Below are 27937 nucleotides of genomic sequence, written 5' to 3'. Positions count from 1 at the left end.
TTTAAAGAGTATTATGCTAATGGAGCAATTTTCGTATCACGTCTAGGTCAAGGACTTTTCACTTGTACCTGTTGGAATGGAAACTCCTTAATTAAGATACCCTACCTTTATTGACAAGCTCGGCTCTGTATTTTACTGCGAAGTTTACAGCCTTTAGGAACAGAATGACAGCTACTTTATCTTTTCACACGTTAATAAACTCTTACTTAATTATAATTAGTCGATGCGGTTTTATTACGCAATGATTTGGTGAGAAAGGACCATGAAATCACAGTCGGCTTTGGTAACTTTCGATTGTTTTTCACGATTAAGGGAGTGACCCAAGAGGCTGTCGACACCGTCCACAAATATAAATTCTGATAAAAGTGTTGATTAAGAGTAACTTCCTTCGAAAGAGAGATAGATAGCGCGTTATCTTTTAAGAATTTTTGGGGTCATAAGACGTGGATTATAGAATAAAATCACCGCATAAATGCAAAACTCGTGTCAGCCTGCTATTTTCGTTATAAAAAGGGCGAAAGGTGTAGGTCAGATGTTGCAAAAGCATTACCATAGACGCGACAGTGTACTCACCAGACTGATACATCCATACTGATAGCTGATAGCCATAGTCAATATCCTGGAGTATTGTTGTATCAGGCGCACTACTACCGTCGATACTCGAGATCTAAACAGACACGTGAACATGACTTGATGCAAAGTAAGGCCGTAAGGGTAAGGAACTTCTGTATGTAATCCAAATTTAGGTTGTATATGTCTACAAGATTTGCATTACGTACCTACACGTACATTTCTGTTCAATGCATCCGTGTGAAATTTGCAGTCACTGATTAGCAATAGATTTAGTATATTTCCAGTGAAGTTAGCAATAACGTTCAAACTATAAATATGGCTAAAAATCCATTCTTGTATTTTTCGTGGGAAAAGACGTCAATGCCTTTGTTGTTAAATTTTGGGATGGACTGGGGAATTTCTTTTCTATGAATGTAGGACTGCCGGTGGATTCAGTCGAGTCTGGGTTTACTTCGCTAACTGAATCTACCCATCTTCGTCAATAATAATGTGTACTGTAGTTCGACATTTGCGATTCCTGAGTGTAGGTGCAGCGTGCAGCACGTGATAATAACCGACAGTGGAGTATTGAATTAAAAACTGTCGTTCGTTTTGGCGCTCGAGACTTGAAAATGACGCTTTTTTTACTGCACTGTGCCGCTCCTTCAATAATTAACTTAAATTGATGTGCCTAACAATTAATATAATGTGCACGTGGAAGTGTTCTTTTGATAACGACTTGAACACAATTTATCTTACCACTCATAAAGGACGCGCCCTCATAACTTGATCCATTCGTCCATTAAACACGTATCGAATAATGAATAACCATGTTTGGTGATGATTAGAGGAGTCTGATGTCGTTTGAAACAATTAAATTTGCAGATTGAGTTTCTTTTAATATATGTCCTGTTTTTTCATTTTTCGGATGTCTGTGAACCCTTTCAAATGTGTTGGAACTTGCAAGGGCTGCGTCTAATTCAGATGCAAAGTTCAATAAGCCTACATAAATATATGGAACGCCGTTTTAGTATTTATACCAACATTTTATCATGTATCATTTTAAATAACAGTCAATCTTATGTCTCTAAATTTTTCGTTTGTTGTTTTTATCTTACGTATTAAGAGATTGATAAAAAAAATGTTGATTAATAAAGATGATACATGAATTAAAATGTTTGTTGATAATTTTAATTAGGCGCTAGTATACACGTAGTCAAATAGACTAAACTGTAATTCCTGAAACTTCCGCACAATCAGAGATACGAATTAAAATTATCAACAATCATTTTAATTAATGTAACATTTTAATTCAACAATCACTTTAAATAATTCTTGCCGATTTTAACAGCATGAATTCATATGATTGTTGAATTAATATGTTCTCTGAAAATATTTGTACAATTTTATTCCAAAATTTTACAATGTGCCATTTTAAATAACAGTCAATCGTATGCCTCTACTTTTTACGTTTATTGTTATTGTCTTACGTATTAAATATGATTGTTTAAAAAATGTTACTTAATAAAAATGTGAAATGAATTATATTGTTATATTGAATGAGTGTATATGAAACTGTATTTCAACAAACAATTAATAACAAACAATTAAATTGAATTGCAAGAAACACTTCGATTAATAAAACGATTTTGTCCAACAAACATAAAAATTCATTCATTTTAAATGTGGAATTAAAATTATCAACAAACATCAGTCATATAAATTCGACGATTTGAAAATTGAAGCCGAATATTTTCAACAATCACTTTAATTCAACAAACAAATAAATTTTTATTGTTAGACGTAGTAAAAGAATCTTTTAAAATGATTGTTGAATTAAAATGTTACATGAATTAAAATCGAGATTAAAATGTTTGTTGATAATTTTAATTAGGCGCTAGCATACACGTACCCAAATACACTAAAGGATAGTTCCTGAAACTTCCGCACAATCACAGATACGAATTAAAATTATCAACAAACATTTTAATTCATGTAACATTTTAATTCAACAATCATTTTAAATAATGCGTTTCGATTTTAACAGCACGAATTAATATGATTGTTGAATTAAAATGATTGTTAGGAATATTTGTACAACACTTCAATAATTGAATTAATATGATTGTTGAATTAAAATGTTTGTTCATAATTTTAATCCCACATTTAATATGAATAAATTTTTTATGTTTGTTGAATTAGTTCTAGTTAGTTATATTCCTGTTCGTTTATGTATTCGTTTGTTGATTTGTATTGTTAAACTTTCGTTATACACATTGCTATATAATTCATACATCATTTCAATTAAGTGAAGTTTTTTAAACAAACATATTTAATGTTTCACATAAAAACAACAAACATAATAAATCGGGAAATAAAATTAACTGTTGTTTATAATGTTACATTGTAAACTTTCGTAATAAAAAGTAAAACGGCGTTCCATATAAATACGTGCACAAAACAAGAATAGATACAACTTTACATACAAAAGTTACACGTGTACTGTGGTGACGATGGCGACACTAAGCTTGATGCCCCAAATACACTTTAAATCGCGTATGGCGAAGATAACCGAAGTCAATCAAATCACACTCGCATTTGGGACACTATAGATTGTGCCCCGAAAGATAGTATTAAGCGTTACCTGCAGAAGGGCGAAAGGAACGTTTAATTTCATCCATTTGAAAATAAACATTTATGTAAAAATATATATAATTCACTGACTGACACGCTAATTTATTTCTACCGTTTACGCGACCGTTTATCTTGGTGGTTAAGTGGGCACCTGTCCTTTGTGCCCTTTAGGTAAATGAACTTCTTCGTCTCCACTTGGAATATCGAACAACAACGAGTAAATTTGGAAATTAATAATTATCAACAAAAATAAAGCTTATCTGTGGTTAAATTTGATTGAAGTTATGAATTGATAAGTGTAGATTTAGCATCAATAGCCAAATTTGATATATTTAGTAATATACAAGGAGTATTTACCGTCAGAAATACATTAGGAATAGACTACTGGGTATCGGCCCAGATTAGTTAACAATTCTTTTTTTTCACGTTAAAACAGCAATTGTTAACTAATTATTAGACTATTATTAAATTAGGAAAAAGCTGTTCAAAACGTACATATTATGGAGTGTAGCTCTATACGGGTGCGAAACCTGTAGGCTAGAAGCATTTGAAATGTGGTGCTATAGAAGGATAATGAGGATTAGCTGGATGGATAGGGTTACAAACCAAGCAGTCTTGGAGCTAGTACAGAAAAATACGGAAATGTGGAAAACCGTACAGAGAAGATGATATAGAATGATAGGGTACGTGGTCAGACACGGAGGATTAGTACAACTAACTATAGAAGGTATGGCAGAGGGCAAGATAGGGGTAGGATGACAGAGCGATACATAGCCCAGGACGCGGAAAGGGTAGTTATGTAGAAGTGAAAAGATTAGCGCAGGATATAGGAAAGGGTGGAGGAGTGCGTCCAACCCGAGGTCCAACCAATCCTAGGATTGTGGACTCCAAGAAGAAGAAGAAGACCCAGTAGATATATCGAGAGATATATTTAGTGTCAAAACACCGCTAAAATGGACCTGTTCGTCTCCACTTCGTATATGTACCATCTCGCGTACCATGTAAGACCACTCGGATCATAAATCGATTGGAAATGACACACGTCACGGTTATTTAAGGAGCGAGTAAAACGCTGTTTTGATTCGGCTGGTAACAATATTTCATTTAGTGCAATTGACTCTCGAATTGACTGCTTTAGCAGCTCTGGAAGTGCGAAACACACGAGGAAATACAAGGGTCAAACGCGAAACCTTGTGGTTCAACAAAATTTGTATTTGCATTTTTTTGGGGTTGCCATTTAACCTTTAGGGCCAGTTGCACAAAGACGGTTTAAACCTCGTTTAGATTAACGCAATGGATTAAGACATATGATTAGTTGAAATTTGACAAAACGTTCAAATTTCAACCAATCTTAGACCGTAATCCGCTGATTAATTCCAAGCAAGGTTTAAACTGCGTTTGTACAACCGGCCCTTAATGTTGCAAATTTGAAAATAGTCTTTTTAGCACAACTAGCTAGATCAGAAAGAAAAATAAGTTTAAAATCATGATGTTCATTTTTGAATCTGTTACCCGATAAACCCTAATTCAAACTTGCTTGTTTTTCCAAACTCCTTTTTATAGAAGAGGGAGCATTTTATTTGCCGCCGTTTTAAAATATAACTTCAAGTTAAGTAGAGCGCGCTTTTTTGGTGTTTCGGGGGGTGAGCGAGAACGTGTGCGCATTCCGGATGATGAAAGGGGGAAGCACGTATGCAAGACGAGCTTGTCGCATTTGTATGAGGCATTAGTTACAAATATTTAGTGAAAAAAGTGCTAAATATTGTTCCATAATTGCTTTTCCATACACATCAACAATAGATCAACGCAATAGTTATTTACCTAACAAGTTCGGTAAGTTAATTTTTCCGCATGAGCACTTTGTTTGCAGCACGACCGTAGGGAGTGCTGCATTTAGTGCGAATGCGGGAAAATTCTTTCCGAAAGAGTTAGGTACAATATTTTTTGTAACGAATTGCGTAAAAAAGGTCAAAATTAATAAAGTTTTGTCGTGCTTTTATTGGTCGCGTAAGTGTACTGATCGTATTTAATATTCCCAGAAGACATGTGTGAACAAATGTGATCTCAAATTTGATGTATCTTGAGTTGCGTAAATACACTCGTTACATTTATAATCCTTGGAAGCTTTGTGTGTGTTAATATGTGCTTTCTTAAGCTGCATATGCCAACAGTTGCGGAATATCACTGGTCACATTTTAAGACGTTTTAACAATAAATTTTACTTTTTCTTGAGTTCCACTTCTGAAAAATAATTTGATTGCGTTATAAGTTCTTGTTTATATATTTACGTAAAACTTAGTGTACGTCTGTTTCCCATGAATCGCACTAAATACCCTCAACCAACGGTTTGATTTTACAGCAGATGACAGTTAACCATGACATGACGTTCGTTGACTTCAATAAGTACTACCAACTGAAGAACGCGCATAACCCCTTGTCTCCAGCGGAAACTAAAAAACACCGCGATGCGGGAAAGTCGTTTTCCCGTGCATCGAGGATGCTTGGAAACATTATCTTTCCATTCAATGAGTACAAAAATTTTCAATACCAATCGAGCAGTTTAGAAGAGGTTAACTGCATTTACCCACTTCCCAATTCACGTGCTTAAAGATGAAAATAGACCTTACATACATAGCTTTCGTTGTTACCGCTTTTTTAATGAAGCAATTGCCGTTTGGATCAAAGATTTCTCTGAAAATGATGTAAGATTGGCAGGAGGCCTTCATTGTCATAATACTGCTTTCGTGTTATACTTTTCCAAACGTTTATTTAGCGAAATTTCGGGTTGTGTTTTCTAAAAGTGACAGCGTGACAGTTCTCATTATTGACTACTAGTTAATAATGTCCACATTATAGTTGACGCCAAATTAAGTTGGGTATGACTCATCGCTATGTATTGCAATAATTAGCGTATGGAACGGTGCCTCTCACACAGATTGACGGTTGCTAGAGAAGGATAGAAATTCGTAACTTGAGTTTGCTGTACAATTCATACGGGCGGTCTAAAACGTATGTCGCGCATTCCTCAGCTTTTCTTCTGTCATTTCGTGTTTACCTGGTTAACATTTATTTTTACGTTTTTACTTCAATACATCAAGAAACAGTTTTTTTAAAAAACTACTTTGCACTTGTGGAGAGTTTAATCGGTAAATTGTAACAACTTGCATATGAAATTGTGAAAACCATTGACGTAACTTTATAATTATCTTGTAGCATCTAAACTAGAACTGAACATCCGTTATAAGTATAACGAAATTGTTTTTGACTTCTTCTTGACATAATCTCATAAGCTGAAGCACGATAGGTGCAGATACAGATGTCTCGTTACCAAATCACCTTTGCCGAAAGAAGAGGACTGTATACGATATTGTGAAACCTTGCTCGTAGCTAATGTTCAACATTTTAGAATAACGCATTTGATTTGCCAGTTTTCTGCCTGAAATGCATGTTATAAATGAATGTAGAGGATCGGTGTGTTTACCTACATTAAGTATAGGTTCAAATAAGATAATTATAACAACCATTTCTTCTATTTTAATAATTCACTAAATACTAACAGTTCCCTTTAACAGTTCCCTTTAAGTGCTTTTAGTTTTGAATCCGCATATCAATTTACGCAACCTCGAAGTTTGACAGATTAAAAGTTGAACTTGAAGTTAACAAGTTACAGAGACATCTACCCGTGCGCATATTAACTAAACGTCGATTTAGATACGACTGACGTTGCTTGAATCTTAATCCGTACAATTTTAAGAATGAGTCATACCCAACTTAATTTGGCGTCAACTATATTAACCACTTTGAACAAATGCCGAGAAAGCCTACTTTACAAGTGGAAAAAAGGTTAATAATCATGTCATCAGACGCTAGTAGTGAAAAAACTAAATTGCGTTCGCGTTTCATTGGAATATTCATTCAAGTTGCGGAATGTAAGATAGATTTTTCAGTTAGGAAAGTGGTATCGAATTGTTTATTTTGTTAAATTGTAACCTATAACGTTTGCATCATAAATAAAGCAGATGATGTTACCTGCATTTGAGAGTATATTTATTGTTCGAAGGGTACAATTAATAATAATAATAATAATGTGTTTATTTCCACCAAATTAAAAAAATGGAAACCACAGGGGTTATCGGTTCAGTTGCTGCACAGGCAGGTTCTGATCTTCCACCGACTCCCTGAATACAATTAGAATTAACATAATCAAGTAATGGTTATAATTGAGTAATATAATAAAAAGGAAAATATGAAATAGTAATAAATGCACATAGGAGTAACTAAATGAGAGTGAGATGAAAAGAGATTGAGTAATATACTAAGAAAAGCGGACAAAGAGACAAGTTAAACAAGATAGATATGAATGACAATCTACAACGTACGTACAGAGTCATGGGCTAATATTTGACGCAATTTAATTTTGAAATACTGCGGAAAAAGGGGCTTAATCAAATCTGGAACAGAGGAATATACTTTAAAAATATTATAACTAAAAGATCTCTTGTACATTTCTGTGTGATGAGAGGGTGGAGTAATCCCACCTCTAAACCGTAAATTTAAGTTGTGAACATCGGTGGTTCAGGTGACGTATCGATTTTGAACTCAAGGAGATATTTAAATTTGGCGCACAACGTTCCAAGTAATCTTTGTGCAAAGAGTTATAACCTAAGGAGTAACCACAAGTCAACGAGTCAATAAGTAAAATCACCAACGTGGAGGATAGCATTTTCAATCCTAGACGTCGTGAAACCTCAAAGACGGATCAGTGTTGAAGTTACATTAATTTACGAATGGACTGGTCGGCTTTGTACACCTAAGATTTAAAAATTGTTGACGTTATTTAAGGGTTGTAGTAGGAAGTTATTCAAAATTTTAATGCTCTAACATTAAACCCAGAACATGAAATTTTACTATAGGTGACTATTGTAGTACTGTATTCGAATTCTACTGTTTTGTTATAGAGATTAATCCCTACAGTTATATCTCGCAATTAAGTATATTCTCAATTTAAATCTTGGGATTAGGTAAGTACAATCTCGACTTACATCTTTTGATTAGGTAGGTATCGTATACTTAATCCCAGCTTGCACTGCGTCATAAGGTAAGTGTATTCTGACTTAATCTTCTATACAATTCGAACTGCGTTATCCGCTGTCCGTATGTACCGTGTGTCCCTAGGTGTCCCCCATTTTGGTTAAAACTGGAGTGTGTCTCAGCAGTTTTCGCGACCCTGTGCCACTTTTTTGTGAATATGTCTGTCTCTTAGATAGTTTCATAGATACAGGGTGAAAACGAAAAGTCTGACTTTTGGAATGTTATCGTATCGTACTACCCATGTGAGATAGAAAAAAGGTAAAAACTGCCCATTTTAGGTATTTTTACGTAGAATCCAATGGCATAGTAAAAAATATTTTTGGCCCACTGTTTCTGAGATTTGATCCAACGTTGGTATTCTTTAAACGAAACACCCTGTATATCTTAACGTCAATTTTTTGCCTTCTTTTTCCTAATTAAATTGATGTATCCAACCTATACTTTTTTATGTGATTAGATCTTACATTACCTATTATTTTGCAAAATTTTGAAAGAGCCGTCAGCGATTTTTTTTATTGACCTTATTTACCACCATGAATCCATGGTCCAGTATTTAATAAGGTTTTTATTTTTGGTTTATGGCTAAAATTTAAAAAAAAATATAGGTTTCGATACATCAATCAGGGAAAAGAACGTAAAAAATTAACATTACTTTATACAGTATGTTGCATTTAAAAATACCAACTTCGAGTCAAATCTCGGAAGCGGTGGTCCAAACATGTTTTTGATTACAGCACTGAATTCTACGTAAAAATATGTAAAATAGGCAGTTTTTATCTTTATTCTGGGTATGCGTGGGTAGTGAGATATAATAACATCCAATAAAATCCCAAAAAGTCAAACTTTTCGTTTTTTCTGTATCTCAGAAACAAACGTAGTTAGACTGATTATGTTTGTGCTATTAAAAAGTTTCACAAAAAAGTGGAACGGGAGCGCGAAAACCGCAAGTCTATATCTTTAAAAACAGATGAGTCTCAACCAAAAAAGGACACACGGTACATGTATGAGACCACAAGTAACTGAAAGGCGAGCTGGGAGGCGATGAAGGTTGTAGAATTACCATTTTAGCTGCCTTATAATATTGTAATTAAACTCCCGTAAAGCGACTAGCCACTTTGCTTTATTAACGAACAAGGGAAGTAATCGTAATATCAAATTGGTCGACAACACTTAACATTTTCGACGGAACGCAATTCCTAGCCAATTTGTGCTAATATGTATAAAGGGTAGGTACGTTTTAGATAGTACGTAATAATATAATAACGATCCAAAAATAGAAATACTTTTTAGGTTTCGAGATTGTGGTACCAAAATATTCGGGAAAAATTAACATTGAACAGATTCCTTTCCAAAAGGTCAATGAGCACTTACTTTAATTATTCGGCTGACACAATCTTTTAATTACGTTAAAAATAGGTCTAGTTCTTTAATCAAGGTTAACATTTGTGATGAAAAAAGAATATTAGATCATTCAATAAGATGCTATAATCTTTATATCATTGACGAACGCAACAATTCTGCTTTGACATATTTGCGATTTAACCGCCAGATAAAAAATAAATAGGTTGAAGTATAATAATAACTGATTTGTACAACAGTGGCCATTTTCCAATAATTATTACAATGCGAGGTAATCCCACGATTACCTCTGCGGTCAAATTCAAAATCCAACAGGCTAACTGGGAAAGATTTGTTAGTAACCTTGTAGTTCCGAATGAGGAGCAACTTAATCTTGAAACCCTTACATCCTCTATTCTGGATGCAGCGGAAGCAAGCATTCCAAAGTCAAAAGGTCGAAAAAGTACTAAATTGGTACCTTGGTGGTCTTCGGAGGTTGAAGAGAAAATATCAGTAAAGAAACGAACCTTGAACAGATTTCGGCGTCATCCCACCGTGGAGAACCTTATTGATTTTAAAAAGCGGAGGGCGGAGTGTCGTCGAACAATTCTGGATACACAAAGAAGATCGTGGCAACAATACGTGTCCACCATTACACCCGATGCTACATCTAATGAGATATGGAGAAAGGTTGGAGCTGTATTTGGAAAAACGGGATGTAATTATCCGCAGTTTATCCGTAATTCAGATGGGGTAGTGACAGACAACCTGCAGGAGATATCAAATATCCTTGCGCACCAATTCTTCCAAGTTAGCAGTTCCTTGAACTACTCAGAAACCTTTCTATCAACCAAAGCCGATAAGGAATTAACTGTTATTGACTTTGATACGCAAGAACGATTAGATTATAACGTACCGTTTACGCTTGAAGAATTGGAGATTGCGATCCGGTCCACGAAAAACTGTTCACCTGGTTGTGATGGCATCCATAATCAAATGATTCGCCACTGCAACCTGGAAATGAAACAGAAGATTTTAATATTTTTTAATAAATGCTGGGAAAATTGTACTTACCCCTCAGAATGGAAAAAGGCTGTTGTTGTTCCTATACCCAAACCAGGGAAAGATCCATTGTTGCCAAAACACTGTCGTCCGATTAGCTTAACATCATGTTTGGGTAAACTATTAGAGAAACTGGTGAACCGGCGACTGCAGTCATTTTTGGAATCCAACGATATATTGGTATAATACCAAACGGGTTTTCGGCAAGGCAGATCAACAATAGATCATTTGGTTAAATTGAGCGACAACATCTTAAGGGCATTTGACAATAAAGAACACCTTGTGGCGGTGTTCTTCGACATCAAAGGGGCGTATGACATGACATGGAGGTATGGAATCCTAAAAAACATGTCAAAATATAATCTACGGGGTAACTTACCTAAATTTGTCCGTTCCTTTTTGCAAGATAGGCGATTTGTCGTCAGAGTTGGAAACACATACTCCCAGGAATACATCTTAGAGAATGGAGTGCCACAGGGGTCTACTCTGAGCTGTTCTCTCTTTGCAATTGCAATCAATGAAATAGCCTCAGGAGTTGCGGAGGAAGTTGACAAATGTTTGTACGTCGACGACCTCATGATTTGCGTTGCCGGAAAAACTGTTGGCACTGTTGTGCGAAAATTGCAAGATTCCATCAATCAAATTGCAACAAATGCAGACGCAGTGGGTTATGTCCTTTCCGAGGAGAAAACTAAAGCGGTGCATTTTTGTAGGCTCCGTAAACCCCATTATGACCCTGTCATGTTTTTGAAAGATCATATCAGTGTACCCAGTGACATTAAATTTTTGGGGCTCACTTTTGACAGGGAGTTAAGATGGACTAAGCATTAGAAGAATCTTTTAACATCAAGCAGGAAATCACTAAATGTGCTAAGGGTCCTCGCACATCTCAAATGGGGGGCTCATCCTAAATCTCTTCTTGCCATCTATAAGGCATTGATCCTGTCATCCTATGGGTGCTATAGCTATTCTACAGTCAGTTTCACGTTGCTGAGTAAGCTGGATAAAATTCAAAATCTAGCAATTAGATACTCCCTCGGGGCATTTCCAACTAGTCCCATCAGCGCTCTCAACGTGGAAGCAAACATTCTACCGCTTGCTCTTCGTAGAAAGCAATTGATAATAAACTATTACCGGAAAGTATGTCTGAATGATGAACACCCCAATTATAATTTACTTACTGGTAGAACCAGACCTACACGGTTACCTATATAGATCGCTAGGCGAAAGAGCAAGGCAGTGCATAGAGGAGATGCAGTTACAAAATGATGGTATATTAGATATCACGAAGGTAGCTGTGAAGAACTGTGTTTTTGAGCGCTGGCAGGAGATGTGGACGGGGACCGATACATCATTAAAAAGAGTAAAACCAAATGTAGGAGCACTATTTTTACCCAACTTGAGTAGAGTTGAGTTGACACAGCTGTATCGGCTTCGGTTGGGACACACCGCTATCACGCATGGTTTTTTGTTGGCAGGTGGAGAACAACCGTCATGTGATAGATGTGGTGTCGAATTGACACTTGAACACATACTTTGTGTTTGTGTAAAATACACAAACCTGCGTGATGCATTGAAAGTGAATGAAATATGGGAAACCAATTTTAGTAGCCATGATCACTGCAAGAGTGTGTTAACTTTTGTGCGAGGCGCTGGAATCTTCAACCAACTTTGATTGTTGAAGTGGAAGGTACTGCGATCAAAATGAAAAGGGTGATAGGCTAATGGCCTTAGTAGCCGAAGCCTTAGGTGGGGTTTTAGTGAGTATGCTCTAAGAGAGCGCCTCACACTACTCTGGAACTTCTTTCCAGAATGTGCATAAGGAGCATTTCCCCACCTACACAAAAAAAAATAATTTATTATACGCTTGGTTTCGAGACTACACATCACTGGTGAATCCGTAAACGTTCGATCATTTGGTCACCAAAAATGCATGGAAATGCATTGAGATTATGCGTTTGAGACGTTTTTTTAACGAAATGGATGAGTGAATAACGATTTTATATCTTTTGATTCAAGTACACGTGGTCTCATGGTCTGCAGCTTGCAGGCTACGCGATTCAGGAATAAATCAATAATGGAAATTTAATGCCGAAAACCCGAATGCTGTACGATTAATGCTCAATTAAGGGCCTTAGTTGCAATCTTAAACTCCCAACCTTTTTTCAACTTACAAAAATTTAAGGAAATTATTCTAATGGTTTGACTTGCAAAGTGCTGCGTATTTTTTTTAAATAAATAAAAAATGGGATCGCATAACATCAGACAAACAGAATGAAAATCGACAAGTTTCGGTTTTTCTGGTATATCTTCGGAAGGTATTTTCTGATGTTCTTTACAGCATAATAATTTCCGAGATAATTACTCACTAATTGCGGGACTTTTCCTTACTTGTCCATATCTAGTTTCCGAGATCCGAGTTATGCCCCCCCCCCTCAAAATTGTTGAAAATTTAGCAGGAGTACATACTTGGTAAGGAGGTGTATTTATGGAAATGTTTCAACACTCTATCTTCCCTTGTATTCATATTATAATGTGTGAAGAGTAAGGTGTTCGTGTCGCTAATTAACAGATTGTGTTACATGAATGGTGCAATTTTACCTTTACCAATAGGACAACATAATCGGTATGGAGCACTTTTCTGTGCTTTACAGAAGAACTGCAATTTCAAACTTAAAAAATATAACGTGAGAGGAGGTCTTTCTACTTCCAATTAACGGAGTATCTGCTATAAAAAATTACATTTTTAAAAATATTTATATATCTCAGAAGTATATATTGTGCAAGGTGGAGCGTATGACAGAAAAATGTTCTCTGGCTACCAGGAGAACGTACTCCATGACTCCATGCGTTTCTCTTCCTAATTAATAGAGAATTTGTCGGAAAAATGTAAATTTTTTGTTGTTCTCGACCTCTCTTTCTATCCTTAAGGTAACGTTTCCGCTCTTATAATTCATCTAGTATCTGTTATTAAAATTAATACTCGATTTAAAATTTTCTTTTGTCGTGATCAGCCTGTAAACCCATATAAACCTGCCACATATAACCTAAAATTTGAAAGCTCAAGCTTCAAATCAGAAACCACTAGAAACATGAAATTGAAACCTAGGCCTTGAATCAGAGTTCAGATTTTAGGCTTCTACATCACACCTTAAACCTACTGTCTCCAGGTCAGAAGTCAGACCCCCGCCTCAGACTTTCGAATTCAAATCTCACAATCAAAAGCTCAATGCTGAAACTGAAATTTTGAACCTTAACCCTACAATGGCAATTATGATACTCACAACTCGAGCTTCTACTCCAGATTGTCAACAATAAATAAATTGGGGCCAAACTTTCACAACCACTTTACTACCACAAACACTCCACGTCCAATCATTATCGTTTTCAAGACATTCTCCAGGAATTCCAATAATTTAATATTTCAAAATTAAAACTTGAAACATAAAACCTGATCTGTACGATTTAAAACCTATACATTGTCCTCGATGACATCTTTTTCTATGCTGAAGAGAAATCTTTCCACTCCTTTGTTACCAAAAGGTTGTTTCTCGAGCTAACAGGAGAACGTAATGCTTGGGGTGGTCTTTTTCGATGCTCAAGAAAATTTTATTTTCGCTGGAATCTTTGGAGCTTTTCAAATGCAATGAGCTAGGAGGGGATCTGTTTAGCTACCAGGAGAACATAGTTCATGAGGGAGTGAAAATGAACTTGAACTTGAAAATGAATTCAAGCGTTTTTTTTTCGATTCGAAAGATGTGAATAGATGTCCATCCAATGTGAAGCTATGAAAATGCCTGAACGGACTGAGTTTCATTCAACAAACTTTCACGAAAGATTTATGGATGACACGGTGACTGCTGATTGCTGAGCAAAAATATGCTCGCGTGATTCGTTCTGCTGCTATTTCAAAAGAACGTGTCTTGCGTACTTGTAACAAACGACATTGGATTGAGACAATTGGAATATGTAAAGTTGTTTTAGTGGGTCATATCGTCCGTCTGTGATCGGCAGGGGGCGAGTCAACAGGGAAAGTGGATCTGGTCACTCGGGTCAACCCTTTGGTTATTAGAATGGTGTTTTTGTAGTAAATCTATGCTACGTTTTAGTCCTTCTATTCCTCTGCCTCGTTCCTGTTTGATACATGGCGGTTGTGTAACTATCCACTTTACATCACTTTAGTTGATTTGATGCTATTTTTCGTTCGTGATGGGCTCGAATTTCACCTTCAAATATTCGTACACACCTTTCCGCTCTTTTATCTCAAACAATTCATTTCCACACCACACCAGCATTATTCATACTTTCAATGCGATAAACGAACGATGCGATAATCGAGCGCAATTTACAAGCAAAGAAAGTAATTGATGATATTATTGGTAGGGTGTGGCGTGCGAAATAATATGTTGTCGTTTTGGTGGCGACTGCGAACTTTCATCGATCGAAATTCGCACTTTTCAGGTTGACTTAACCCTTACCGTCTCATACTTTCTTTTTCATTTCCCTTTGTCCTATCAAATTGTATGGCAAAGAAAACATATTACGCGCACTTACGTAGTGTGTGGCAATAAGCGAAAAATTCACCCCTGCTATTATGAGCTCGATTATGAGATTTTGAGATTGTCTTGTTAGGGAATAGATGATGACGTTAATCCTCCTACAATATTAAACGCTAGTAAGTGTACGATGATATTATTTTCGTGCTATTCAGCCGTTATTGCTTTAGGAAGTGCCTTGTTTGCTTTTGGGTATTTATATTTGTATTTTGTTTCAGCTTACGTCGCGGCCCAGGTGCTAACGTTCAGGATAGCAGTGGATATACTTCACTGCATCATGCTGCGCTCAATGGTCACAAGTACGCATCAAGTTTTAAAAGGTTTCCTCCATTAATCTCCATTTTTTTTAGGGAAATAGTTCGATTGTTGCTAGATCACGATGCATCTCCGAATATTGTAGATAGTAAAGGCTCAACGGCGTTGCACTTGGCAGCTTGGTCTGGCAATGTCGATATCGTTAGGTTACTTCTTTGTGGACCATCTATTTGTAATGTAAATTTAACGGTAAGTGTGCCTCTATTTTTTGGTCAGCTAAGCGTTAAATTAGACTGATTTGTGTAAACGTCTGAAAAGTTTCTTTTATATTCCTGCAGATGTGGGTTCTTTGATTTGGTGTACCTACATCAGTTAATTTAGTTGGTAAGCCAAAAGCTTTAATCGCTTTTCAGCTTTTGCTCTTTGCTAAGTGGCACGAATATCTTGTTGTAGAATCTGTTCACTTCAAATAAATATCGGATGAGTAGGAATTTTTTCCGAAAAACTACCCAAATGCTATTAATATTTTCACATCCACCAGCATTTTATTCAAATTCAATCTAATAATAGACACACAAAACGTACGGGTATGTTCTATTTAAAATATCTGTAAATGTCGGTTTTTCCTGTGATCTCGCGTCACACTTTTCTGTCGTGCACTTTCAAGGCCGTAGTAATCATGGTCATGGTTAATTACCCAAAACTGTGTACGAAAATAACACAAACTGATTTCCAATTTCATTTAAAAACGTCATGTGATCGTTAAGAGAATTTTTTAAAACCAGATTAGCCATTTCAGTAACGTGGACAACTTTAAGAGGTTATTTTATTTGGACCCTCGTTCGGAACATAAAAAAATGTCACTTCAAAAGCTTATTCACTTCTCTAACCAATCCCGACATTAATTTTGGTTTTATGATTCTGGTTACAAAATCGGCACTTATATTTTAAAGGATCCACTTGTGGACAGGAACCAAAAGCTAGTTCAAGCGCAGTGGTGAAAACACTTAAATTTTGTTTCCCAGAATTGTAGCATATTGATGCCTTTTAGTTTTAACACGAAGACAATCGTGCAAATAAGGTGCCTTTGCAATCTTTTCTTTTGGAATGAATGTTTTAGTAACATACGGACTAATTGGACGATTTGGTGGATTTTTTATGAGTTATAGCACGGAAAACTCAAACAAGAAACGTTTCGTTTGCATTCAAAAATTGTGTTTAAATATTTGCATATAATTCATCTATTAATTTAAAAAAATTAAAAAAGTAAGTGCTTGAACTTTTTTATGGAAGCGGTATGGAAATTACCCAAGCCCGCCAGCAGAACAAAATCGTGCTTATTCCCGTTCATGGGACTCGAAAATAATTTCTCACAAATGCAATAAAGCGATACAGTAATTTGCCTAATGAATTTAATTAATATAAATTAAAACATTTGCTACATTCACTGCAAATCTTCAGATAAATTCATCAGATGAAGGTACAGCTTTATTTTGACACCTCATCTAACACTGTTTTTTCGATTGTTTTTTTTCTGGATTACGATAGGGGGGTGGACAGAGTCCACGCGTACCTACGCCTCTAATTCGGGCCCTTTGTACTACTTTCCTGAGTTGTACGACTCCTCAACGAAATTCGAAAGTGGTCCACCTCTGCTATTCAACAACCCCTTATTTTTTAGACGCAAGGATGCCAATGTGGCCTGCTCTCTCACGCGCAGATCTAGTTGAGGTAGACCCAAAAGGGCCTCCATGGAGGTTTTCACATGCAAGTAAGCAAGGTACGCAAGTCTTTGCACATGAGTAAGAAGTGTTAAGGTTGTGGAGAGTCTGGTTCTAGGCCACCAGACACGCATAGCAAAGCATAGGTCCTCACGGTAACGTACAGCCACAAGACAGCCTTCAGGGATGGTCCGCAAAGTCTCTCTATTGCGTGGGACTTTGCCAGACATTCTTATTAGCTTCTTCGGCTTTAAGCATCTTTTCTCCAATTCGGTTTTGTGTTAGATATTTCTCTGAATTCGCCTTTATCTAAAGGATCATAAAAGCCGTCGATTGAAATTTACAAAAATCATACAACTTTTTAAAACGAACCTTTTCTCGGTGATTGTACTCACCTGGAGTTTTTTACACTTACGGGGTTGGTTCAAGACTTTGGGGCGGTTGACAAGTGATTTCTGGATTGCGTGTAAAACCCGACGGCATGAACAAATCCTGTAGCAGCTTTCGGAATGAGACATCTTTGATAATGAGCGATTAAATTACGGATTTCGATTGTTGAATTTCCTGATTAGTACAAATTGGGGTTTGCAGAATTAAACGAGCACTAGCATAAACTCGCTTTTAAGGGTTAGTTCTTGAAATTTTGAGTTTAATATTTTGGAAATCCTTTTCGTACACTTTTCCACTCTAATAACTTTTAACTTTAGTGGCACCAAAAATCAACGTAAACATTTGCTGACTTTGAAGACAGTTTTCTTTATCGCAATTTCACTTTTACACTGGATATTAAAGTATCTTTCTTTATAATTTGTAGCACTGCGTAGAGCGCGGTAAAATGTTTGTGAAATTGTCGTAACGTAATTTTGTATCACGTTAATCCTTACCGAGATGGCACTTTTCTCGCAAACTAACGGGCTCGAACGATAAATAAAACGCACTCTTCCGCAAATGTCCAAAATGGGAACTTTTTTGTGTAATTTTTTCTAATGGGGCAAAATGATAAATTTGAGAAAACTACTAATTGTCGCTCTGATCTGGATTAACTTTTTCTTCGAACCTCCATTTTTCCGAACGCCAACATTAATGACTTGGGCTCTAAAGGCCGCTTTACAAAAACTCCATACTGCTCAAACGCTAAGCTCTCGTATTGACCCCTCGGATGGCAAAACGAGAGTCCCTTAATTTCAAAACTCATCCCCTCTCTCTATACTAAGTTGACTTAAAACGCCTATTGCATGATGGGTAGCAATGGCAGCGATACTTCGTTAATTTTCATTAGTTTGCCAACTCTAAGATGGTCTACGAAAACCGCTGATACAACAGAAATTTATTTATCTCTTTCCCAAAGAAACTTAACTCGCAGTGTTAGAAATGAAAAATTATATGACCTCTGTTTATCGTGTAAAACGAAACGAATTCTCGTCAATGGGGCGGAGCGCCAAATGTGATAAAGTTCGATGATATATGATCGACAAAATAAAATCTCGAACATGACATAATGAATAATTGTTTGGTTGATTGTGATTGAAACCTTGGCCGTCTCTAAACTTAGAAAACTTTTCCTTCCGCATGTTTCAATGGAATAAAATCGCAAAAAATGTAGGGAAAATACCCTCTCGTTACAATTCTTTATGCCCAGCGTACACTGTCAAAAGTAATATTAATTTGCTGTTATTTGTATGCTCCGCTTCATTATTAAACACTAAATTGTTCAAAATGGCAAATTTTTGACCTCTTACAGAATTCATTCAATGTAATTTGGATATTATATCTTAAACAATTATTAATTATGGTCACTTTTTTATTGATACATAATTGAAAATTGGATTGTTTTGGATTCTTTCTTTTGTTTTGTGCATCTTTATCTTAACACAGGATTCACGATCAGGAATTCCAAAGTAAAGACGAAAATTTTTACAAGTTATGAAACGTTTTTAAAATAGGTTCTTAAAATGTGTGCCACTAATAGCCAATTGCACCGTATCGCTTAAAGTTATTCATAACTTAAATACCATAGCAACCATTATCTTAACGGCCGTTTGCACCGACAAATTTAAGTGGAGCTTAGCTTAAGCGTAGCATAACAGCCATGGCAACGATTATTGAGACAATGGTTGCCATGGATTTCAAGCTACGCTTAAGCTAAGCTCCAAATTTGTCGGTGCAAACGGCCATAATACTCGTAAACGTTGCCAATGATTTTAAGTTCGACTTAAATTTAACCGAGGCTTAATTTTGGTGGTGCAACTGGCCAAAGCTACTAAGTGACATGGAAATAGCAGCACAATGAAATGTATAGTTTATAATTTTGCGGTGTCTGTCTGTCTGTTCGTCCGTCCGTCCGTTAGCACGATATCTCGTAAACGAATGGACCGATTACGATGAAATTTTGCAGGTGGATTTTTTATGAAATTTGTAGATCGGAGTACGTGAATTGGTAATGTAGGCCAAAAAATAAAGAAAGCCCTTTTGATATCTCCGTTAGATATGAACCGAATTGCATGACATTCAATATGCGCATAGCTTTAGCCATACAAAACACAGTTCCAAAAGTTGAGCCCAAGCGATCAGCATTCACAGTGCCCTTTGCGCATCTCGACCATTTATAAACCGAACCCAAACTTTCTTATTTATGGAGGGATTTAAATGAAATTTGATCATAGTCACTTGCAAATTTAACGCCAGTTTCATAATTTGGATTTGCGCATGCGCAGTGCCAACTTTCTTAGTTATGGAGGGATTTAAATGAAATTTGATACATAGCCACTTGGAATAAAAGCAAATGTAGCGCCAGTTTCCAAATTTGGTTTTTGTGCATGATGTGTAGTGCCAACTTTCTTATTTATGGAAGCAATTAAATGATATTTGATACATTAAATACACTTAAATAAAAGCAAAACTCCCGCCAGGTTCAAAATTTGGTTTTGCACATGTGATAGCCATACCCAGGAGCTCGTTTTCTATATTTGTTTACACGTTTATTTTATCCAAATGTGGTTTAAATGTCACCGTCATGACTAATTTGAATCACGTCCAGGCTTTGGCATAACTACCACTCGAGCTATCACTTTTACTTCCCCCCATGCTAGAGGTACATACTCGAGAGTAACACTGGCCATAAAAGGTTTGCATAGTATCGAGGATGGCAATTCGATCCTTTCTTGCAACAGAGTTGGAAAATTCCATGTAATCTCGGAGACCCAAATGGTTGGAATTTGTTTGATCGCCCATCTATTGTATTATATTTGTTAATTTCCAATTCTCCATGCTGGGATAGGTACTACTTTTTCCAACAAAAACAACTGTTATGATAGCAAATATTTTAAATATTAGAACATTTGAGCAACACTTACGGTCTTTAATTAGGTATAAACTCCAAGTTTACGGTAATGAAAGAATAACGATCAATGAGCATCAACATATAACCCATGTCTAATTAAAATCTGCTTCAATACACAAGTTTTAATGAATTTCATTTATGATTGACTGTTAATAATGAGATTAGTTTGACCTTTGAAACTGTACCTACTCATTATTTTTAAATAGATATCAGCTCTACAGTTTGAGGTGCAAAATTAAAGACACTCTGGAATCGGTAAACAAATACGGTATACTCAAACGTGAAATTATCGGAGCAAATCTAATAAGCAATCAAAGTGATTGGCAATGTGAGTGCCATTTACGTAGATTAATCACCATTGGCATCAATAGTTGCTGTCCCTTTCACATATAGACGCAGGCCACTTGAACCGGCCTTTTGACGGGACCGCTTCTAATGTCACTGCCATTCACCAGACTAGACTTTACTAGTATCTTAATTAGTGCAATGTTCACCCTCATTACTCTCGTAGCCAACCCTCTGTAACTGCGTAGGGTAGGTTGTACATTATTATAGATTAAACTCGATCGTTTTTCGAAGCGAACGTAAAAAAGTAACCTAATTCTGCATATTTAAGTTCAATAATAAACGCAAAAATGCGAAAATTGTGAATGTGTGCAATATTGAAAATGCGGAAGAATGTTGCGAAATTAATTACGTGTGCAATCTGTATGGTCAGTTTTACCCTTACTGAAGCTCTTTGCATTTCCAAGAGTATATTTGCACATTCATGTAATATTATGAGGTGCCCCACATAGTTTTGTATAATTTTCCTTAACTCACATTTTAGACTTAATTGTTTTCATCATCCAATTGTACCTTGCGTAAATTTAACACACGTTTCTTGAAAACACAAGTGTTTCTAGGATACTTTCAAACGGTTTCTGATATCCAAAGTAGGTTTCATAGAGTTCAATGTTTCAAAGGTTTCTAAAAGTTTTTAGGGCAATTTTCATAAAATCCGTTTCGATCTATAAAAGAATTTAATATTCAAGAATAAGAATAAAAATCGTGATAAATAAGTGCTCGAAGATTTATTTAAAAAAATTGAGCAAATATGTTGACAAGGTTTTAAGGTTGTGTAGAATAATTATATATTGTAATACAAGTAGGCTATGTTAATAAATATACAGGGTGGCCATTTTGTGGGGAGCACTAAGTATATCTCCAAAACAACATTTTTTAAAGAAACTTTTTCTGGTATCTAAAGTTATAAAAGTTTGAATACTTTAAAAAGTCAAGGGGGAGGGGCATGTATATTTTTTAATAGCAACCGCATTTTTATTACATGTTATTGTGCTGACCGTTTACGTTGCTATATAAAAAAATACGTAATTCCATATAAAAAAAATATACCCTCCTTGACCACGCAGAAGTGCGCCACTGACCACAAATCTGACGCAGATTGGTAGTAACATTTTTAAAATTGTTGTAAAAATTGTAGTTTTGAAGATATATTCAGTATTCTATAAACAAATTCCGCCACATATAACCAGTAGCCATTCGTTTCTCAAACATAGAATTTTATTACAAGCTTAAGTCGAGGCTTTAGTGCATGTAATTAAAGATTAATCAAGCGAATCTTGATAAGATGCTGTATAAAACTTAGATGACTAAATTCGGTAGGTGTATTTGATAGCAAGGTCGTTAATCACCTATGAATAACATTATAGTTATGAACTGGCAATGAATGCTTTTTTAATGTGATCGAAGTGCGATTATTGTATGTAATTAAGATTGCAGGTAACAAACAATATTAGTCATAAACAATAATAACAGCACTTTTTTTTATACGTTTACCAGGTGCAGGTTACTATACATCACTAGGCATCCAGGCAAAGTCTTTGGACGTTTTCCTACGGAAACAAAATTCTAAATTATGAGTTTGTAATTTTTTGTCATAAACTTAGTAAGATTATTTTTAGGTAGGTAGATGCCGTCAGGTCTTTAAGCTACCGTATGCAAAAGGCAAGAATTAAATATCTCGTAATTTGTAGAAGAAAGTTACGGCCAAGATTACGGCATAGAAAGAAAAGCGAATACAGAAATTGGGGCAATTAAAACGTGTAATTTGAAATTTTTCGAGACACATGGTATTTGAATAACGTAAAAGGTTATCATTTAAAAAAATAGTACCTTTAAATTTGTGTTTTCCTTGTACACGGCGTTACTTTTTCAAACGGTCATTTGTTTTATCGTATTTGAGATTTTTTTTTTTTTGGGTTGGATCCATCGTTCCTCGAAATGGGGGAAATGGGGGCATTAAAAACAATAATTCCTCTTCAATAAAATCCTCTTTCGCTTCACACATCCTGGAAACGGGTCACTCCTTCCATCTGAATACCGATTTCGAAATTCTACATATATGCAATAAAGGTATAAGATTGAACTTTCTGGAATTGAAAGAAATTCATCACCAAGTTAAAAAGAACCCGCACCTCTCTCTTAACGAAATTCTCGGTTTCAATAACAATCTTCTGTTTTTACAATAATTTCAATTCACCCTATATATCTTTTCAAAATTTATAAATTTATCGATATGTCAGTTTCCTCTTATACCGGATTGTCAATCATTTCTAGACATGCCGTCTGCATGATCTCGAATTTATACTTAACTTAAATAATTTAAATATGTAGTCATCTCAATAGTTTCAAAACTTTTATAAGTTTATTTTTTCCCCCCGGTTCTTTTGAAATGTGTAAGTACCATTTAGATAATTTAATTTTTAAATCTAAAACTTTGTCTATTTATAGGTTAAATTCAACTTTCAACTTTTAATGTAATAATTCAACCCTCCGGTTGGTTGTCTTAACAAGGCTTGATAATAATTCGTTTTGAAACTTAGGACAACCTTTCCGGTTTAACCACCCTTCAGGTTGTTTCATTTGGCTTCGGCCAGTTATTAATTAAAAAACAACATGTTCGTCTTATTTGTTTCAACGTTTGTAACTTACCGTTTCCTGTTAAATTTTACAGTAAGTACTAGCTCTTAATGTTTTCAAATTTGCTATATTGTGATAAACTTCTAGTCGCCTGATGATGGCAGTACGCCGAAACTATAGTCGCTTTTATTTTTAAAAACTTCAACGAATAAAAACTATATGGGGAAGGTTTAGAGAGTTTTGATCACACAACGTATTTGAGATGCCAAACAAATACTTAGTTTTCGCATTGTGAAGGGGGAATGTACAAGTATACTGCTTCCATCCTACCCGCTTCACGGTATCCCCACTTTCAAATTTTAAATCAAAATTTTTCTTGCCTACCAGAAAAGAAGCATTTGGTTATACCGGCTAATTTAAATTCAAGGGCTACCGTGGAGATGTCCGAAACTGTAAGAAATTATAGGTAGGTAGTTTAAATTTGGCAAAATTGCGTATTTTGATGCTTAACAAAATGCCGTTTTGAAACTGAAAAATTCTGACTCTTTTCGAAGATATCCTGAAAAAAAAAACGAAGTGTTTGGTTCACCGTTCATGGTGTTCCCGTGCCATCCCAATTCAAATTTGGGTAGTGATTTTATAAGAGTTTTAAGTGGATATTGGGATTTTTGTTGTATCGGAACCCAGTCGTGCCCTGAGACAAATTTTAGAAACTAAATGATGCAATTTGAGATAGCTAGGTAGACGTCTGTTGGGTGGTATTTTTTTACCGTATATCATTGCACACAGCATTATTTATTTGGCGCTCAATGTGTGGGCCACAGTAATATACTTTGAGATCCTAAAGTGGGTATTTTTTTATATTAAATACTCCCAAACATTTTTAAAACTTCTAATAGGCATATTATGGTCTCCAAAGGCGACTAAAATGCCGTGGAAACCATTGAGAAATCTTCAAGAGAACTAATTTGGTATCAATCTTTCATAAGCAATTTGGCAAAAAACTTGTTACAAAAAATGAAACTACAAGAACTAAACTTGCCTTTTCTAAAAGATGATCGCCTTCCAGTGTTCTCCTATTCTATCCGCTTCCAGTATTTCACTCCTCTTTTTCCTGGTTCTATCTACTTCTGTACATTTTTATAGCATGTGCTCGATATCTTCTTCTTTCTCTCCAGAAATTCTGCATTTCCGCATTTAAACCTCTTCCTTGTCGCAGGTATTTCGACAACCACTCTCTTATCAGCTCCTTGCACCCACTGTTTCCTCTGAGCTCTCGATTTTCTCTCTGCTTAACCGTAGGTATTTGTATATTGTGAGTTCATCTTCCATCCTAGTCCTTCTTTCCCGTTTCCTTTCGACGACATCCGTATCCATTTTCTTTGTTCTTCTCAATTTCCTTTTGCGTTCATCCTTATTGACAAGCATTCTTTCAATCTTTTCTCCGAGTCTTACCGGCCTTGCTCCCGACGCTCTCCTTTTCTCCTCCATCTCAATTTTGTATTCACGAGATGTAATTTGGTATCATTCCGTTGTAATGTCTTCTTTGTATTCCCTCAAGTTTATCCTATTCCTTCAACCTCCATATCTCCGTTCCCTAAATAAGCACCCCTCGCACTATTGGATCAAAAAGGGATTTTCTTATTTTAAAATCGTGAATCCCCGTTTTTCTATTCCCCACACCTGTCTCATCGCCACTTCTCCCTTTTTTCTTAGTTCTTTTATTTGAGCATTTGGTACACTCAGTACTTAGCTTCTCTTAATCCCTCTACTCTTTCCTCCCTTCATTTCCATCCCCCGCCCTTTTCTGATTCTCATCATCTTCGATTTTCTGATATTTAACATCATTCCCAATACCTCTCTGTGTCGTCCCTGTATGCCGGGGACCATATCTTCCTTCTTCCCACTACGATCCCACCCCTTTGACCCTGTCGTCGTATTTGTTCCATAGCTCTTATATAGAAATTAAATAAGCTTGGGCTGAAAAAAAGACATCCCTATCCCAGTCCAGAACAGTCAGAATCCTTCCATCATTCTTGTCTCTTTATATAATTTCTTGATTCTGTCTCTTAGCTTATTGTTTATTTTCCCATCTTCCATCATTTTCCATACATTTTCCCTTTCCACTCTATTAAACGCTGCCCAAATCTATGAAAAACGCTATTGCCTTTCCGCCATTTCTCCAATTCTTTTTCCACCAATCTGTGTAGTTATACAGTTGATTGTTCCCCTCCATTTTCTGAATCCCATTTGTGTATCTTCTTCTTCCCTTCCATCTCTCTTTCTAACCTTTCAATCAGTAGATACCATTACATAGATTCTATACGCTCCTATCATCCCCATTCCATAGTCCTTGTCACCTCTTTTGTAAATCGGAACTGTTACCCCTTCCTTCTATTCTTCCGACAGTTCCCCTTCTTTGCATATCTTGTTTAAAAGTTTTCTCATCTTCTTCTTGATACTTTAATTTCTGCTCAATCTCTTCGCTTGATATCTTGTTTCCTACCACCTCCTCTCTTCCTACCTTTTCTATCACCTCCCCTTTCTGCTGATTTTCTTGTAGTGCCTTAATAAAATGCTGCTTTCAGTACTCCTCTCCCAATTGTTCTGTTTTCATTTACTATTGTGTAATGAATTACCGACCCCTCCCTCTTCCTCCCATGTAAGTAAATTGCTCGTCCCTATCTTACTCCATATTTCCGTTTAAAATTCTGTCTTTTCGTACAACATTTCTCCCTCTTTGTTACATTTACACTATTAGGGATTTTAATTTTCCATTTGTGTTCCTCTTCTCGTTTATTCCCTGTCCTAGCATTAAAATCTCCTCATCTTTAATGACTTTAATGACTTAATAGTGTTTAAATAATCTAAAACTCAAAAAGAAGGATCTTGAAAACTAGAGAGTGACATTCCACTGGAAATTTGATTATCGTAGTGCCTCTTCAACCAAGGATCCTTTTCAGGGACCCCCCCCCCCCAACCGTTGTTTTCGACTTCTTTTATTACTAAAAATTGTTATTCGGTTGAAATTTTAGTGTATGTAGATATTTTAAGACAAAATTCGCTTACTTCCCCAACTTTCCATCCCTTCAGCTACTTTTCTCTCAAAATGTCTCTTGCCAATCTTTAAGTTACAGATATTCCTCTTTTTTACTAATTGTTTGTCCATTTCCACAAGTTGTATAAATGGTAGGTACACGGTTCCATTTTATAATTTTGAAAAAGTCTTGTTTAGGAAACGTGTTGTACTTTTATTTATTTATATATTTATGAAACTGTATCCAGTTTTGTTTTCCTCCTGAGATAGAAAATAACTAGGAAAATAAGCCCAGGGTTACTTACATTTCTTCGAATTGTGACCTATAGATTTACTCTAGCGCAAATCGATGGTCACTCTCACTTTCTTCGTAGAAATTTTTTTTTCAACTTTAAATTCTTATTTTAGAGAACACAGTCCTTTGTCCAAAAGGGGACACGTGAATACGAGTACTAACCATCATTTTGGTAACATAGCTGCATCGTGAGGATTTGATTTCATAAAATGCCTTACGCCTTGATTTACACAACTTGTCGTTTTAACATTTAGATACACTTGTCTCTAAATCTTCAAAATTCTCGCATTTTTATAGAAGAAACTAGTATGTAATACACTTGTGGAAAGATTTACTGAAAGTTTATACGATCGGAGCTTTCGCTGTCACTCGTTGGTCCCAATAAACCCTTTTCCGCACTTGTATTATAATACTATTTCCGGATGAATCTAACGGTGACAATTTTTTTCCGCGTTGTGCAGTAAGAGAAATGATTCAGAACAAAGAATTGTAACTTCAAAATTTCGAGATGGTAAAATAATATGTCCAATTCAGTCATTTTTTTACTTTTTATTTTATTTGATGAGAAGTTACAATCCGTGTCTGTCACTTCTGTTCAAACTCTTTTAGAATGCAAACTTGCCGTGATCTTTTCAATTCCACGCCGAAGTTACTGGACTGTATACTAATTTGGATGCGATGTGCCACTTGCAGCTTCAGCTTGACGGATTCTCTAAAGCTGCTACTGACAGTCGAGTTGCCTATTTAAAATTTAAAACTAAACTTTACAAACTCTCCTTTTTCCTGTTTATGATTCAGAATTAGCGAGCCTTGCCATTCCCGTTTATTTTAATGGAATATTCAAGTTGATTATAAAGTTGCGTCCTCGCTTCAAATGTGATACTTTAGAATTTGTATAAGACTTTAAGATGTATTTTTCTCTCCTTCTGTTACAGACCAAAGCGAACGAGACGGCGTTGCATTCTGCGGCTCAATACGGCCACACTCCAGTTGTACATTTACTGTTAGAACACGGATGTGATCCTGGCATTCGAAATAATAGGGGCGAAACTGCCCTTGATCTAGCTGCTCAGTACGGAAGGTAATCGATCAGTTTTATTACTTTGATAGATTGCGTTGGTTCTGTTTTCAATT

At 35.9% G+C, this 27937-nt stretch overlaps 1 protein-coding gene across 3 annotated transcripts in view; it reads left to right on the top strand.

Moving 5' to 3' along the window:
* LOC116169367 (ankyrin repeat and SAM domain-containing protein 1A-like) overlaps positions 1-27937 on the top strand; it is a 51327-nt gene that overhangs the window by 548 nt on the left and 22842 nt on the right. For all 3 annotated transcript variants that reach the window (XM_031485442.1, XM_031485440.1, XM_031485443.1), the window contains exons 2-4: positions 15452-15532; positions 15584-15737; positions 27739-27884. In XM_031485442.1, coding sequence (XP_031341302.1) covers positions 15452-15532; positions 15584-15737; positions 27739-27884 — 381 coding nt within the window. The remainder of the gene's footprint in view (positions 1-15451; positions 15533-15583; positions 15738-27738; positions 27885-27937) is intronic.

Source organism: Photinus pyralis, unplaced genomic scaffold (genome assembly GCF_008802855.1).
Source record: "Photinus pyralis isolate 1611_PpyrPB1 unplaced genomic scaffold, Ppyr1.3 Ppyr1.4_LG4, whole genome shotgun sequence".
NCBI classification, from domain to species: Eukaryota; Metazoa; Arthropoda; class Insecta; order Coleoptera; family Lampyridae; genus Photinus; species Photinus pyralis.
This window is presented reverse-complemented; position numbering and strand designations above follow the sequence as displayed.